Source organism: Peromyscus leucopus, chromosome 20, assembly GCF_004664715.2.
Source record: "Peromyscus leucopus breed LL Stock chromosome 20, UCI_PerLeu_2.1, whole genome shotgun sequence".
Classification (NCBI taxonomy): Eukaryota; Metazoa; Chordata; class Mammalia; order Rodentia; family Cricetidae; genus Peromyscus; species Peromyscus leucopus.
This window is the reverse complement of record NC_051080.1, coordinates 62,114,360-62,127,419: the sequence shown is the minus strand read 5'-3', so window position 1 is coordinate 62,127,419 and position 13,060 is coordinate 62,114,360. Positions and strand designations below refer to the sequence as shown.

The following is a 13,060-nucleotide window of genomic DNA, read 5'->3' as shown; positions in this document are numbered from 1 at the left end:
ACATTTTGAAAACCCCTGTTCCTCTTTTATTCATTTCCCTAATGTGACCTCATAAATCAAAGAGTTTTTCAGTTCTTGCACTGTCTACCCTGTATCTACTATCTGTTCATTGGGAAACATGCACACACATACACACACACACACACACGCACACACACATATGCACACGCACATATGCACACGCACACACATGCGCGCATGGGCGCGTGCAGGTGGGGGGGAGAGGAAGAAAGAAAGAAAGAAAGAAAGAAAGAAAGAAAGAAAGAAAGAAAGAAAGAAAGAAGGAGAAAGAGAGAAGAAGGAGGGAGAGAGGAAGGAAGGAAAGAAGGAAGGAAGGAAGGAAGGAAGGAAGGAAGGAAGGAAGGAAGGAAGGAAGGAAGGAAAGAAGATAGATCCTAAAGATGCTCAGTGCTATTCTTAAGAAAATGGTGTCAAAAGTACAGAATTTTTCCAACTCCAGATACTGAAGCATGTTTTCTCACAAGTAGACATTTATATAATAAAAGATGATATAACATTTGAAATCAGGGCTGCTACTCCAATCAAAAACACATTATTGTTAATGTTCAGAAATGACAAGGAGGGTGATCTACACTGCAGGCTTCCTTGGTCCTGCCTAGGAATCTGGTCCATCTACTCCTCCGGTGTCCTCTTTCTCCTTTGAGCTGTCACAACCATACTGCTCACCTTTTGGTCACTTGAACTAGACAAGCCTGGCTCTCTCTCTCTCTCTCAGTCACCCTACACTAGCCTTTGCTTCTCCCTGGCAACCTCCTTTGCATCTTTGCAAGGCTCGCCTTTCCTCACCCCTTCCTCACTGTTTTCATACTTTCATCTCTGAAATGTGAATCTCTAACCCAGCCCTGAGACTTGGGACCTGGGGGCTGTCGGCTTTCACACTCATTCTCTCTCAGCACCACAGCAACCTGTTCTCTGTCCAAATCTCAGCTTCTCCCGAAGGATCTCGGTGATAGCCTCCACCTGCTCTCCATAGGCCTTTGACACTCTTGACTCCCCTACCTCGCTTCTTCCCCCACCCTTATTTCATAGCGTTTGCCTCTATGTGGGATTTAGGTTTAGGGTCTGTCCCTGCTCCCACTCGCCCACCCACTACGATGAAGGCTTCCTAGGGAAGGCCTTTGCCAGTTTTATTTCTCCTATATCCCTGCACCGCAAGAGCAGCTGGGACAGGCTAGGTGCACTCAGCACTGTGCAGTCAACAGATGACCACTGCTGAGCGGCCACATGCTGCTGCTCTGTCGTGCGTGCTTGGCTCTTTGGACCCTATGACTTACTCTCACAACTCTACAACCACTCGTCTCTAAATAAATGCACATCCCATGAAGAGCAGGAACAGAGAAACCACACGTTAGGCTGGATCGCACATGGAAGTCAGAGTATTGGGGGAGAAAGCATAAACAGACCACAGGAAAGTGCAATGTGAATGGAATTATGTTTCTCGGGGGTGGGGACAGGGTTTAGGCACCTTTTGAAGAATATTGACCTTGATGGTCAATAATTAGACTTGACTCTGCTACAAACTCACTCTGCAACACTTGCTTCAAATGCCACCCCTGTAAAGGTGAGTAAGATGGAGTCCCTCCTGTCCTTTCCGGTGGCCACTGCTTCTAAAAGGGGTGACCTATAGGGCTCTGATTTGACTGAGAGCTGGGAGGTCTCATGTTTTAAAGCCTTGGTTCCATGTGTCTTCCTATGGAAGGCGGTAGGACCTATGAGGGCCACTCACTGTATTGAGAGGTCATCAAGCCATTGATGACTGTCATAGTCCTTGAAGGGGACAGTAAGCCCCAGACCCTTCTTTCTGCTCTTTGCTCACTGGCCATGAGGTGAAGAGTTTTGGCTCATATGTCCAGCCTCTCGAGAAACTCAAAGCAACAGAGCCAAAACCATGAAGCGTGACCTCAGAACCACGAGCCAAAATAAGCCTTGTCTTTGAAGAAGCTGATTATCTCAGGTCTTTGCTACCGTGATAGAAAGCTAACACAGGGGCCACCGGAGAGAGGCTTTTCTTTCCCGGTTGTGGATATTGTAAAATTCCACTTGACTGTTCTCACTGCAAAACATCAAGTTGGATAAGACTTACTTTGGAGACTCAATGCTGATAAGAAGTCAGTCGTGCAGCATTGTCTCAGTGATAAAGGCAGACTTCCCAGCTAGTGAGACCACGGAGGGCCACCCTTTTCAAGTATCACCATGTCTAAATAAAAGAGTGTATCAATGGAGGAGGGGAGGATACTCTCTATGCTTGCAAAGAAAAGAAAGGCCAGAAGGAAACCCTGCTTCTATCTCCTAGTGACGGGCAGGGCTTTCACTTGAGACTTGGCCCTCCCAGGTGGTAAATAAAGGACTCTGTCTTCAGATGAGGACTGGGACGATAGCTGCTAGGCTGTTTTTGTTGTTGTTGTTTGTTCTGTTTTGTTTTTAACAGAGGTAAGACAATGGTTAAGTTCTAAGTCCTGCCTGCCATTTACTAATTACATGAGCCAGGTAGGTCATTAAACATGGGCCTCCACTTCTTCACCTGTAAATGGGAGTGATCATTACAGAAATGGCCCTTGAGTGTCGCCCAGAGGATTGTGTTAATATGTGCAAGGTACTCAGGACAGGGGCTGTAATTACAGCCCCACTAGCAAAGCCACATGCATGCCTCAGGCTTCTTGCTAGCCAACATTTGTCTCCTTTTATTCTGATGCAACTTTAAACCGGGAACGTATTTCCTTTCCATATAAGTATGTTCACACAGAAGAAAATGTGCTTAGCACAGAGATTCGCACAAGGGTCCATCCCAGAGCCAGCCATTTCTAATGGGTCAATTACTTTGTGGGTGTGTCTGGCATTCCTCTACTGCTTGGTAACAGAGGGAAGGCCCTGGTATGCTGCCTGGAGGATTTCTGGTCCAGGAACAGGTTGGTTTTGATTTCTCCATCTTCACATTGGCATTCTGGTGCCTAGTTCAACCTTAGTTTTGTTTTGTTGTTTGTTTGTTTGTTCTTCCATTTGGAAAGCAAACACTTAGTAATCATGGGCCTGAGACCTCAGTCTCCAAAGCAGAAAGCCAGATGTCTCTCTAGGTTTCTTCCCAACAGTGGTACAAGCTGCGTTAGCTCCCTATCTGTCCCAGTCCAACAGGAAGGACTGCGCGGTGCCTGGGGCAGCTGTCTCTATTGTGGGCAGTTTTGCATGAAAACCTAAAGAGCTTTCTGAAATAAGGCAGATTCAGACTTATAGGAGCAAGAGAGTTGAAAGCATCGAAGACCATATGTGAGGGACAGTGACTTCACTTTCTCAAGAAAGTCTCTTCAGTATTCCCCCTGAGTTCTGTGACCCTGCCTGGGACTCTGTAGGGATTCCTGTGAGTCTTTAAGCATCGCTCTGGAAAGGACTGGAGCTGTTTGCTGCTGACACCCTTCAGTGTGGTGATGACATGCGTGTTCTCAAAGACTCTCTTCCTACTGGCATCTTGTTGGGTTGACTTCACCTTCTAGAATTAGTGGATTTCTATATTTTTTAATTTTTTTTTAATACTTATGCTATCATATACGCTGCTTGGACAAAAGCATAGACCCACGATAGCTCCCAGAGCTGGCGGTAAACGTACCACGGCCATGTTGGGAAGCTGAGGTGGGCGGAGCCAGCAGCCATAGCTCCGTTTCAGTCTTACAAATGCTGCAGTTTAAAACAATAGATTCACAATAAGACAGATTTAGATGAAACAAGACTTAAAATGCTTTACAATGTGTATAAAAATGTACCTAGGCTTAAAAGAGAGAAAAAAAGAAATATATATAGTTATATAAAAAAAGTTTTAAAAAATAAAGTCTTTAAAGAGACAATAAAATTAATATAAAAAATAAGCCACGTAAAGATGAATATTACACAGAAAATCTGGATTATGTTGTCTTTGGGAATTTTAACTACAGAAAAACATTTGATCGTAAAAGATGTTGAGTTAAACCAATATGTATATATTAAAGATACCTTGACTTCAAAATTTGGATGTAAGGATATGTTGCTTTGGAAAGGAGACTCTGCTTTTGTTTCCACAAAAAGCCAGAGGCTATGGATTTGTTCCAGATTAAGATACATCAGGTTTGACCAGCCAAGACCCCCTGAAAGGTCTCCAATGACACCATGGCCCAGATGATCCAACATCCAGAATGGTTTAAAGGCAACTGGCTCAGACAATACAGCCTCATGGACTATTCCATAATCCTAAAATTTTCTTTGTGTCCCTATAAGATACAGCGCCCCCCTCCAACAAGAAGTAGTAAGAAAAGCTATGCCCAAATTCCCAAATTATATGTAATTTTACTTTGTTAAGGTTAAAACCTTCCTTTTTGAAAAAAAAAGGGGGGGGAGAGTGCTGTGGGATGTTCTTTATGGCAAATGTGTTGCTCTGATTGGTCAATAAAAAAAAAAAAAAAAACACTGATTGGCCAGGAAGTATAGGCGGGACTAACAGAGTTGGAGAAAAGAAAGAACAGGAAGGCAGAAGGAGTCACTGCCAGCCCCCAGGACAAGCGCATGTGAGAATGCCGGTAAGCCACGAGCCACGTGGCAAGGTATAGATTTGTGGAAATGGATTAATTTAAGCTATAAGAACAGTTAGCAAGAAGCCTGCCACAGCCATACAGTTTGTAACCAATAGAAGTCTCTGTGTTTACTTGGTTGGGTCTGAGCGGCTGTGGGACTGGCAGGTGACAGAGATTTGTCCTGACTGTGGGCAAGGCAGGAAAACTCTAGCTACACTTTAAGCATCACTCTGGAAAGGACTGGAGCTGTTTGCTGCTGACACCCATCAGTGTGGTGATGACATACGTGTTCCCAAAGACTCCCTTCCTACTGGCATCTTGTTGGGTTGACTTCACCTTCCAGAATTAGTGGATTTCTATATTTTTTAATACTTATGTTATCATATTTTATTATTAGTTCATTAATATTTCCCCCAGCCCAATCACAGATTTATAGTTTTATTTTGTTTTCCAGAGAAAGGAGAGAAAGCAGCTGGAAGACAAGTAGATTAAAAAAAAAGTTAACACACTTTAAATGAATTATGAGACCCACTTAGGGTAGGGAAGAACTTGAGAAGGTCCATAGCAGAAGAATTCTAGGATGTCACCCTGTGCCTTGGGCTACAGGGACTGGCCTAGGAAGAGAACCAAGAATTACAGCACCATCACCTTGCAAATGTACAGCTTAAGATCCAAACAAGCAGTGTTCAGGGAACTTGGAGATGCAGCCCATTCTGAGTTTTTAAAGAGACATTTCCTGTATGGAATCTGAGAAAGAAAGAGGAAGCGTCAAGAAGCCATATGGGCTGGCACAGGGGTCGGGGGAGCTTGGAGCAAAGGACAGAAAGGAGATTGAGTTAGATGCTTTTACCTAGAAATGAGGATCCCTGTGGAAACTCAGAGTTGGTACTGAAAGCCCCCATCTTCAGACTCCCTAAAGACCCCATGCATTGACTAATAGGACGGGGTGCTCAGACTTAATCAGACTTCATTCTGTGCTCCTGTGACAGTTTTCGTCTGGCTGCTGGCCCAGCCTAGAACCTCTCTCTGCTGTTTCCTTCCTCCCCGGGGTCCGAAAGGAAAGGAGAAACAAGCAAGAACTGAGTAGAGGCAGAGAAGCTTTGGTTTGAGGAAGACGTGGGTCTCCAAACAGCTGACGGAGGACGGAGGGAAGTTAACCACCGAAGAGAATTGAGTGAGAGCACAGAGGCAGAACGCGCGCCCAGCAAAGGTGAGCGTGGGGACCCATTGGGCATGGAGAGTTGAGAAAAAAAGGGGGGGTAGGCTGAGGGGTGGGTGTAGCGGCGCAGGACCTGGTAGGTTTGGTGGAGCCACAGCAAGGTACAACAGAGAACTGAGACACCCGGGTCTGAGCCAGCAGCAGGGCGACGTGGGAGTGTGACGCTGCGGTGGCCGAACAGGTGAGCGGCTGGGGCCCCGGGTCCCCGCCCTTGCCTCCTCCTACCGATTCTCCACCGCACTTGGCGCCTCTGCCGCTCCTCTCAGTTTGGGGGTTTGCAACTGGCAGCTGGCTTTTTTTTTTTTTTCCCTCCTCCCCTGTCGAGGGCTCTCCTTCTTCTTTTAGGTTGCTCCACCCCGCCCAGGATCAGGCGAGGGGGAACCAGTTCAGCAGCTGCCAACTGGCGCCCAGCGCGGCCGCGAACACGGGAAGTGGAGTCCTGAGTGCGCGCTGCGGGGCGTTTGCTTCTCCCGCGCCCCGGAAACCCGCGTCCTCCCACCCGCACCCCTTCTCCACTTTTCCCCCCGTTTGCAATCACATGGCATTTTAAGAATGCTGGAAAGATGGCGGTAGCGGCGGCGGCGGCGGTGGCTGCGCCGGCTGGCGGGGGAGGCGGCCGGGCGCAGCGGAGCGGACTGCTGGAAGTTTTGGTGCGGGATCGTTGGCATAAAGTTCTGGTGAACTTGAGCGAGGACGCCCTGGTGTTGAGCTGTGAGGAGGGCGCTGCAGCGTACAACGGCATAGGGACTGCCACCAATGGCTCGTTCTGCAGGGGCTCCGGGACTGGACACCCGGGCACTGGTGTCACACAACCCCCGGACTCTCCCGCCGGGGTCCGCACAGCCTTCACCGATCTCCCGGAGCAGGTGCCTGAGTCCATCTCAAACCAGAAGAGGGGCGTGAAGGTGCTGAAGCAGGAGCTGGGAGGACTGGGCATTAGCATCAAAGGGGGCAAGGAGAACAAGATGCCCATACTCATCAGTAAGATCTTCAAGGGGCTGGCAGCGGATCAGACCCAAGCCCTGTATGTGGGCGATGCCATCCTGTCCGTGAACGGAGCAGACCTGCGGGACGCCACCCATGATGAGGCAGTGCAAGCGCTGAAGCGCGCAGGCAAGGAAGTACTGTTGGAAGGTAAGGGGTTAATGCGGTGCGGGCCTTACCCCGCAGCACGCACCTACTCCTCTGCCCATCTGCACACTCACAGTGGGCCACTCGCCCTGCAGGACTCCGTGGTGCCTATATTTTCGCAAATGCAGTGGCAGGCATAGACTTTTGACAACTTTTACCACCTGGGGGCAACTCATCTCCACCCTGGCTCTGACCCAGGGTGCTGTACTAACAGACTAGATTGCCTGGGATTTCTTGGCTTGAATGGGGTGCTTTCGTGCACGGTGTTAGAAGCTTAATACTTACAGGTGCGCCTGGTTTTATTTTATTTTATTTTTTTAAAGCTGCGGACAATCCAAGTGAAATGTAGATTCTGGGGAGGGGAACGGGAAATGGAGAGTAGACGGGATTTGCATCTGCCCACATTGCAAAGCAAGGCCACTGACTCATGGCAGCTCTGGGACTTTTCTACTTCGGCACAGTTTTCACAGCCTGGGCAATCCAGCCATGAAGATTTGAACGGTAAAGAAGCCAGAGAGAGGTGGCAGTGTTTGAATGCTAACCTCAACCATGCTTCTCCACTTCCCTTCCCTCTGGCTGGAGAGTCTGTGAGGCTGTGCAGTTTTGAGGAGTGCCAAAGGCTGGGAAAGATGTTGAAGATTTAGGCACAAGTTCACTTCCCCAGCAGGGTGTTCAGCCGGTCAGTCCAGATTCCAGGTTCCTCTGGGTGGAGAGCTGGTGAAATGTTTCTTTCTGCTTGTGTCTCCCAGAGTAGTGTGAAATTGACTCTGCATTTGTAAGCAGGATTCCCTGCCCATGAATGTGAAGAACCTTAGAAACTATCTCTGAAGATCTGGTGTCTTCAACCCTATAATCAACCAATGGCCATGGAATAGGAAGCGCCAGTTTTCCTACATGTGGTAATATGGGGGAAGAAGGAACTCGGCAGTTTCCCTTTCCCCAGATAGGTTTTCTCCTTCTCTGTAGCTCTTTGCACACTTTCACCTGCGCTAACATTGTGGGACCCTTTCATCGATTTTTCTCAGCTTCCTCTTAACTACAGATTGGGTTGTTTGGAGGTCTTTTATTTAGACAGGGGGCTCTCCAGAGCTTGGGTGCCCAATGGCATACACGAAGGGTGAGTAAATAAAGGAAATCAGCTGTTGAGACAGTATTCCAACCTACACTTGGTGATTGACTTAAGCCCTTAAATTAAGATGTAATCGGTTCCCTGTTCACTGTGGTGCTGGTGTGTGACATTGGGAAACTCAACTTTCCTTACATGTGACAGCTGATGCAGTTTCATGACCTGGAACACAAAGAGGCTTTTTATTGTTGTTTGTTTGTCTGGAGGATTTGTAATGTCTTCAGATTAAATTGCACCCCCTCCAATTCCAGAAAGTAGAAGGCTGTGTTGGTTTTGGCTTGATGATTAACATAAGTAAACAGGAAAAAAATTCTTGATCGAGTGTGTGTTGGTTTGGGTGACAAGGGACAGGTAGGATCTGGTGAGAGTGTAGTTTGGACTGTAAACTGCTGGGCACCCGCTTAGTTTGTGATCCTTACTGAAAATATGGAGGGAGGAGGTGAGAAAGACAGCTCATATTTTACTTCAGGCACTGCCCCTTACGCCATCCCTTATTCCTGTCTTTGATTTCAATTTAACGCACAATAACTTAGCAAGAAGGTTCAAAATGACTCTTCCACCAAAAGAGGAGAAAAAAGTGACTCCCTGGAGTTGAAAATAAACTTAGGAAAAGGTGTGTGTGTGTGTGTGTGTGTGTGTGTGTCTGTCTGTCTGTCTGTCTGTCTGTCTGTCTGTCTGTGAAAGGGCTGTGTACTTCTTAAAGAGAACTGGAAAATACATTCTGTAAAGAACTCTTCAGTGACATTCCAAAGAACAGTGCATCCTGTGTTACAGTCAGAACACCTAGGGGAGACCTGGAAGTCTCCTAGGCATTCCTAGCCCAATTCTTCAGTAGTTGGAAGCTAATAAGAGCTGCCCAAGGAAGGAGGTATGACTTCAAACAATGCCCTCTCTTTACCACATCTTCCTTCCTTCCCACCTCATCTAGCTAGACAGAGTTGGAGCCTTGTGACTTGCACATTCTAGGCTAGCATTCTATCACTGAGCTTTACCCTCAGCCCACAAACTCAATGCCTCTTCTCTGAAGCCAAATATTTATTGTCATTCATGGTGCCCACTGAGGTGGTAGTGGGCCCATACCATCATCCCAAATGGCACAACCCTCTTTTTTGTCATTTGGTGTAAAGCAAAGATTTCCAGGGAAGAGGCTTATTAAAAACACCTCCAAGGCTTTTGAAATTCTCATAACCTAGCAGAGTTTCAGGGTCTTCTTGTGCAAAGTGAGAGTAAGGAAAGTGTCACCTCTTTACTGCATAGGGTGACGCTGTGCAACAAGGAGAATACAGGGCAAGCAAGTGCTCTCTCTACATTTGTGCAGTTTCGATGAAATGCCCCTTCAAGATAGGGGATCCGTCTTATTTTTCTTAATTTGATTTTTTTAGGCAAGGAATTATTTTGGCTCTTGATTTCTAATATCTATATCTCTGTCAATAAATCAATCATACTATCTGTCTGTCTGTCTGTCCACCTGTCTGTCTATCTATCTATCTATCTATCTATCTATCTATCTATCTATCTATCTACACCAAAACTCTAATGCCGAGAGAGCATTCCTCCAGAGGCCACAGGCATTAAATATAATCGGGGAAAAGAGACTTACAGTAGCTAGCATTCCTGGAGCAGGCCCTGCTCTCATCTGCTTGGCAACTCCATGAGGTCAATACTGTTGTTTTTCACTTTCCTAAAAAAAACAAACAAACAAACAAACAAAAAACTAAAGCAACGACAACATAGCTAGGAGGGATCCAAGTCTATCTGATTTCCAAGGTCAAGTAACCTCTAGGTAAAGCTGATGGCTTGAGCTTCACCAGGGAACCATGCACTTGAACCAGTGGAAGTCACTGGGTTCCTGGCACGTTCCCCACCTCTTCCCTGAGCAGGAAACTGCAATTGTGCAGTAAACTCAGATGGGAGAGACAAGAATAAGCGTATGGTTTTCTAAATCAAATACACCAAGCATCTCACTATCAAAAGAAAGCTGCTAGGAGAGAACAGAACTCTACAAATCAAAGTTGAACACACGGCCAACCAGGAGTGCAAACTCCAATTCTAATTTAAATTGTAAATCAGCCATAGCAAGTAAGCAATGTGTTAACTGAGTACTCATTAGAATTAAGATCAGAAAATTTTCCAATATGAACTTATTTCTCATTTTAAAGAGAGGAAGCAGATACCCCACATGCCACCATGTAATGTGGAGCCCTACATTCCCAAAGGGCATCATTCACGTAGACTACAATGTGACCAAAACCCTGTGTTGTTGGGTAGGACATGCCGGCATAGACATCCTGGGCAGTTCTGGATGCAAGGAATACCTTTATTATTGTTGTTGTTTAATTGGGTTTGGTTATAGTGTCCGTGTATGTGTGGCATGTATGTGTGGCATGTATGTGTGGCATGTATGTGTATATGTGTATAAGCAAGAGTTCAACATCAGTTCTGTTCCTCAGTGACTCTCCACCATAGGTTTTGAGACAGGCTCCAACTCTGATCCTTAACTCACTGATTTTCCAAGACTGACTAACCTGTGAGTTCCAGGGACCCTCGTGTCTCTGCCTTCTCACCATGGGAATTATGCAAGTGTCTGCCATCCCCAGCTTTTTACCTGGGTGCTGGGAAACTGAACCCAGAACATCATGCTAACAGGCAAGCAGTTTACCAACTGAACTACCATATTCCCAGCCTTTGTCTTTAGTGTGTTAGTAAAACTTTAATGAAATGTATCAGCATATTTGTAGCTGAAGCAACAATCAAATTAATTCATCCATAATTTTTTCAAGATAGAGGAGATGAGTTTCTGAAAGTTTTGTGTTAAAGTATGGAGGTAGGGTAGACAGAAAAAAACACTTGTTGCAAAGGTCCCCATGGAACTGGACGGGGGGGGGGGACCTCAAAGGAAAATGCCAAGGACAGCTCTTGACAAAAACTGTGCCCAGAGGCTCCTCTATGAGCTGTGCTTCCAGGAGTGAGTGAAACAGAGCTCACTTGGGAAGTCACTCTGTAATTACCTTCTCTGGTGATGGGAGTAAGAACGGTGGGACAGAAAGTTGTGAGCTACAAATAGGTGGTGGTTTTTCTGGGGGGACTGGAAAAGAATCCAAACTTTAAGAATTGTACTTTGTTAAGTGTGGTGGTTTGAAGAAGAATGACCCCTATCGGGTAATATATTTGAGTGTTTGGTCCCCAGTTGGTGAAACTGTTTTGGGGAAGGATCAGAAGGTGTGGTCTTGTTACAGGAGATGTATCACTGGGGGCAGGATTTGAGCTTTCACAGCTCCACTTCATTCTCAGATAATTCTCTCTCTGCCTCATGCTTGTGGATAAGATGTAAGCTCTTAGCTACTGCTCCAGTTCCATGCCTGCCTGCCTTCTGCCTTGCTCATCATGATACTCATAGACTCATCCTCTGAAACTGTAAGCAAGCCTCTGAATAAAATGCTTCCTTTTTGCAAGTTGCCTTAGCTATTATATGTCTTCACAGCAATTAGCTTGGCTCTTATTTGTGAACACTTCATGAGTATACTATAGGTCTTTGGATACCATTGCTTTTTGTTTTGTTTTGTTTTCATTGAATCCACTTTGTCAAATCCACAACTCAAGATGGAGAGGCATGTATGGTATCATTCAGGGTCTAGAAAAGTCTTTCACTGTGAAAGACTACCCAGGACATCTGTGATCCTTGGTTTCCATAACTGAACACCAGTCATGTGGCACTTGATTACTAAAATGCCTCTGTGCATTTCTGACTGCAACTGGAAAGGGTCTGCGGTCCTCTTCCTTGAGAATCAGTGCTCTTTAACAGTGCCCATGCCATCTTATCACATACTACTACCCAACCTTTCTGAAATTCCTTTGCCCATGCAGCAATAGCTAATACACACACGGCAAGATGCCACACACCCTTCTTAGTACTTTATGTGGATTAACTCAGATCCTCACAATAAAGTGATACTATTAATATCCCTGTTTTACAGTTATGTGTCTTGCAGAAGACACACAATGAGTTACTGCTGAATTGCATTCAAGCAAGGCTTTACAGCTTGGGATCTCATAAACAGCCTTAGGAGATAAGCAGATTAGGGATGATTCACCCCCAACTCGTTGATTAGGAGAGTAGAGTTGCAAGAGGTGTGAGGACGTTTTTTTAATTAGGTCTTCCACTTTCTTATCTGCTATCTTGTTGCTAATAAGTTACAAGAAACCTTGGCCAGTAAAGGAACACAAATTCATAATATTATTACAATTTAAAAAAGTTTTTTTTTTTGTTTGTTTCTGTGTGTATCTTCATGCCACTGCTCATGGATAGAGGTCAGAAGACATCTTGCAGTAGTCTGCTCTCTTCTTCTAACACATGTGTCTCAAGGACTGAATTCAGGTCATTTGCCTTGGACTCTGGTACCTTGACCTGCTGAACCATCTTGCCAACACAAGATTATAAAATTTATAATCTTACAGTGTAAAAAAAGATGTTTAGCCGGGCATGGTGGTGCACGCCTTTAATCCCAGCACTTGGGAGGCAGAGGCAGGCAGATCTCTGTGAGTTCGAGGCCAGCCTGGGCTACCAGGTGAGCTCCAGGAAAGGCGCAAAGCTACACAGAGAAACCCTGTCTTGAAAAAACAAAAAAACAGAAAAAAAAGATGTTTATGTTTATTTTATGTATATGTGTACTGAGCCTGCATGTATGGGTGATTGATGTGCATGTATGTATGTGTCCCATAATTGTGCCTGGTGTATAGAGAGTCTAGAAGGTGTTGGATCTCCTGGAACACAAGTTATAGACTGTTGTGGGCTGCCACATGGGTGCTAGGAACTAAAGAAGTCTCTACAAAAACAGCACACACTCTTCACCCTTTGAGCCATTTCTCCAGTCCCCAGTTTTACCATTTTTTTAAAGTTAGAAATCTGGCATAGGTCTATGTAAGCTAAAACCAGGTATGCCTGCTTGCTTTCCTTTCTGAAGACCCTCAGAGAGAATCTGTCTCTGTGCCTTTCTAGAGACTGCCCATAGGTCTTGGCTTTTGACCTCCCCT

The 13,060-nt window shown here is 45.7% G+C and overlaps 1 protein-coding gene across 1 annotated transcript in view; it reads left to right on the top strand.

Annotated features, from left to right (window-relative positions):
* Positions 1-5,540: 5,540 nt before the first annotated feature.
* Positions 5,541-13,060, top strand: part of Sntb1 (syntrophin beta 1) — a 259,198-nt gene continuing 251,678 nt past the window's right edge. Inside the window, exons 1-2 of the mRNA XM_028871905.2 lie at positions 5,541-5,763; positions 6,118-6,906. Coding sequence (XP_028727738.1) covers positions 6,336-6,906 — 571 coding nt within the window. The 5' untranslated portion in view covers positions 5,541-5,763; positions 6,118-6,335. The remainder of the gene's footprint in view (positions 5,764-6,117; positions 6,907-13,060) is intronic.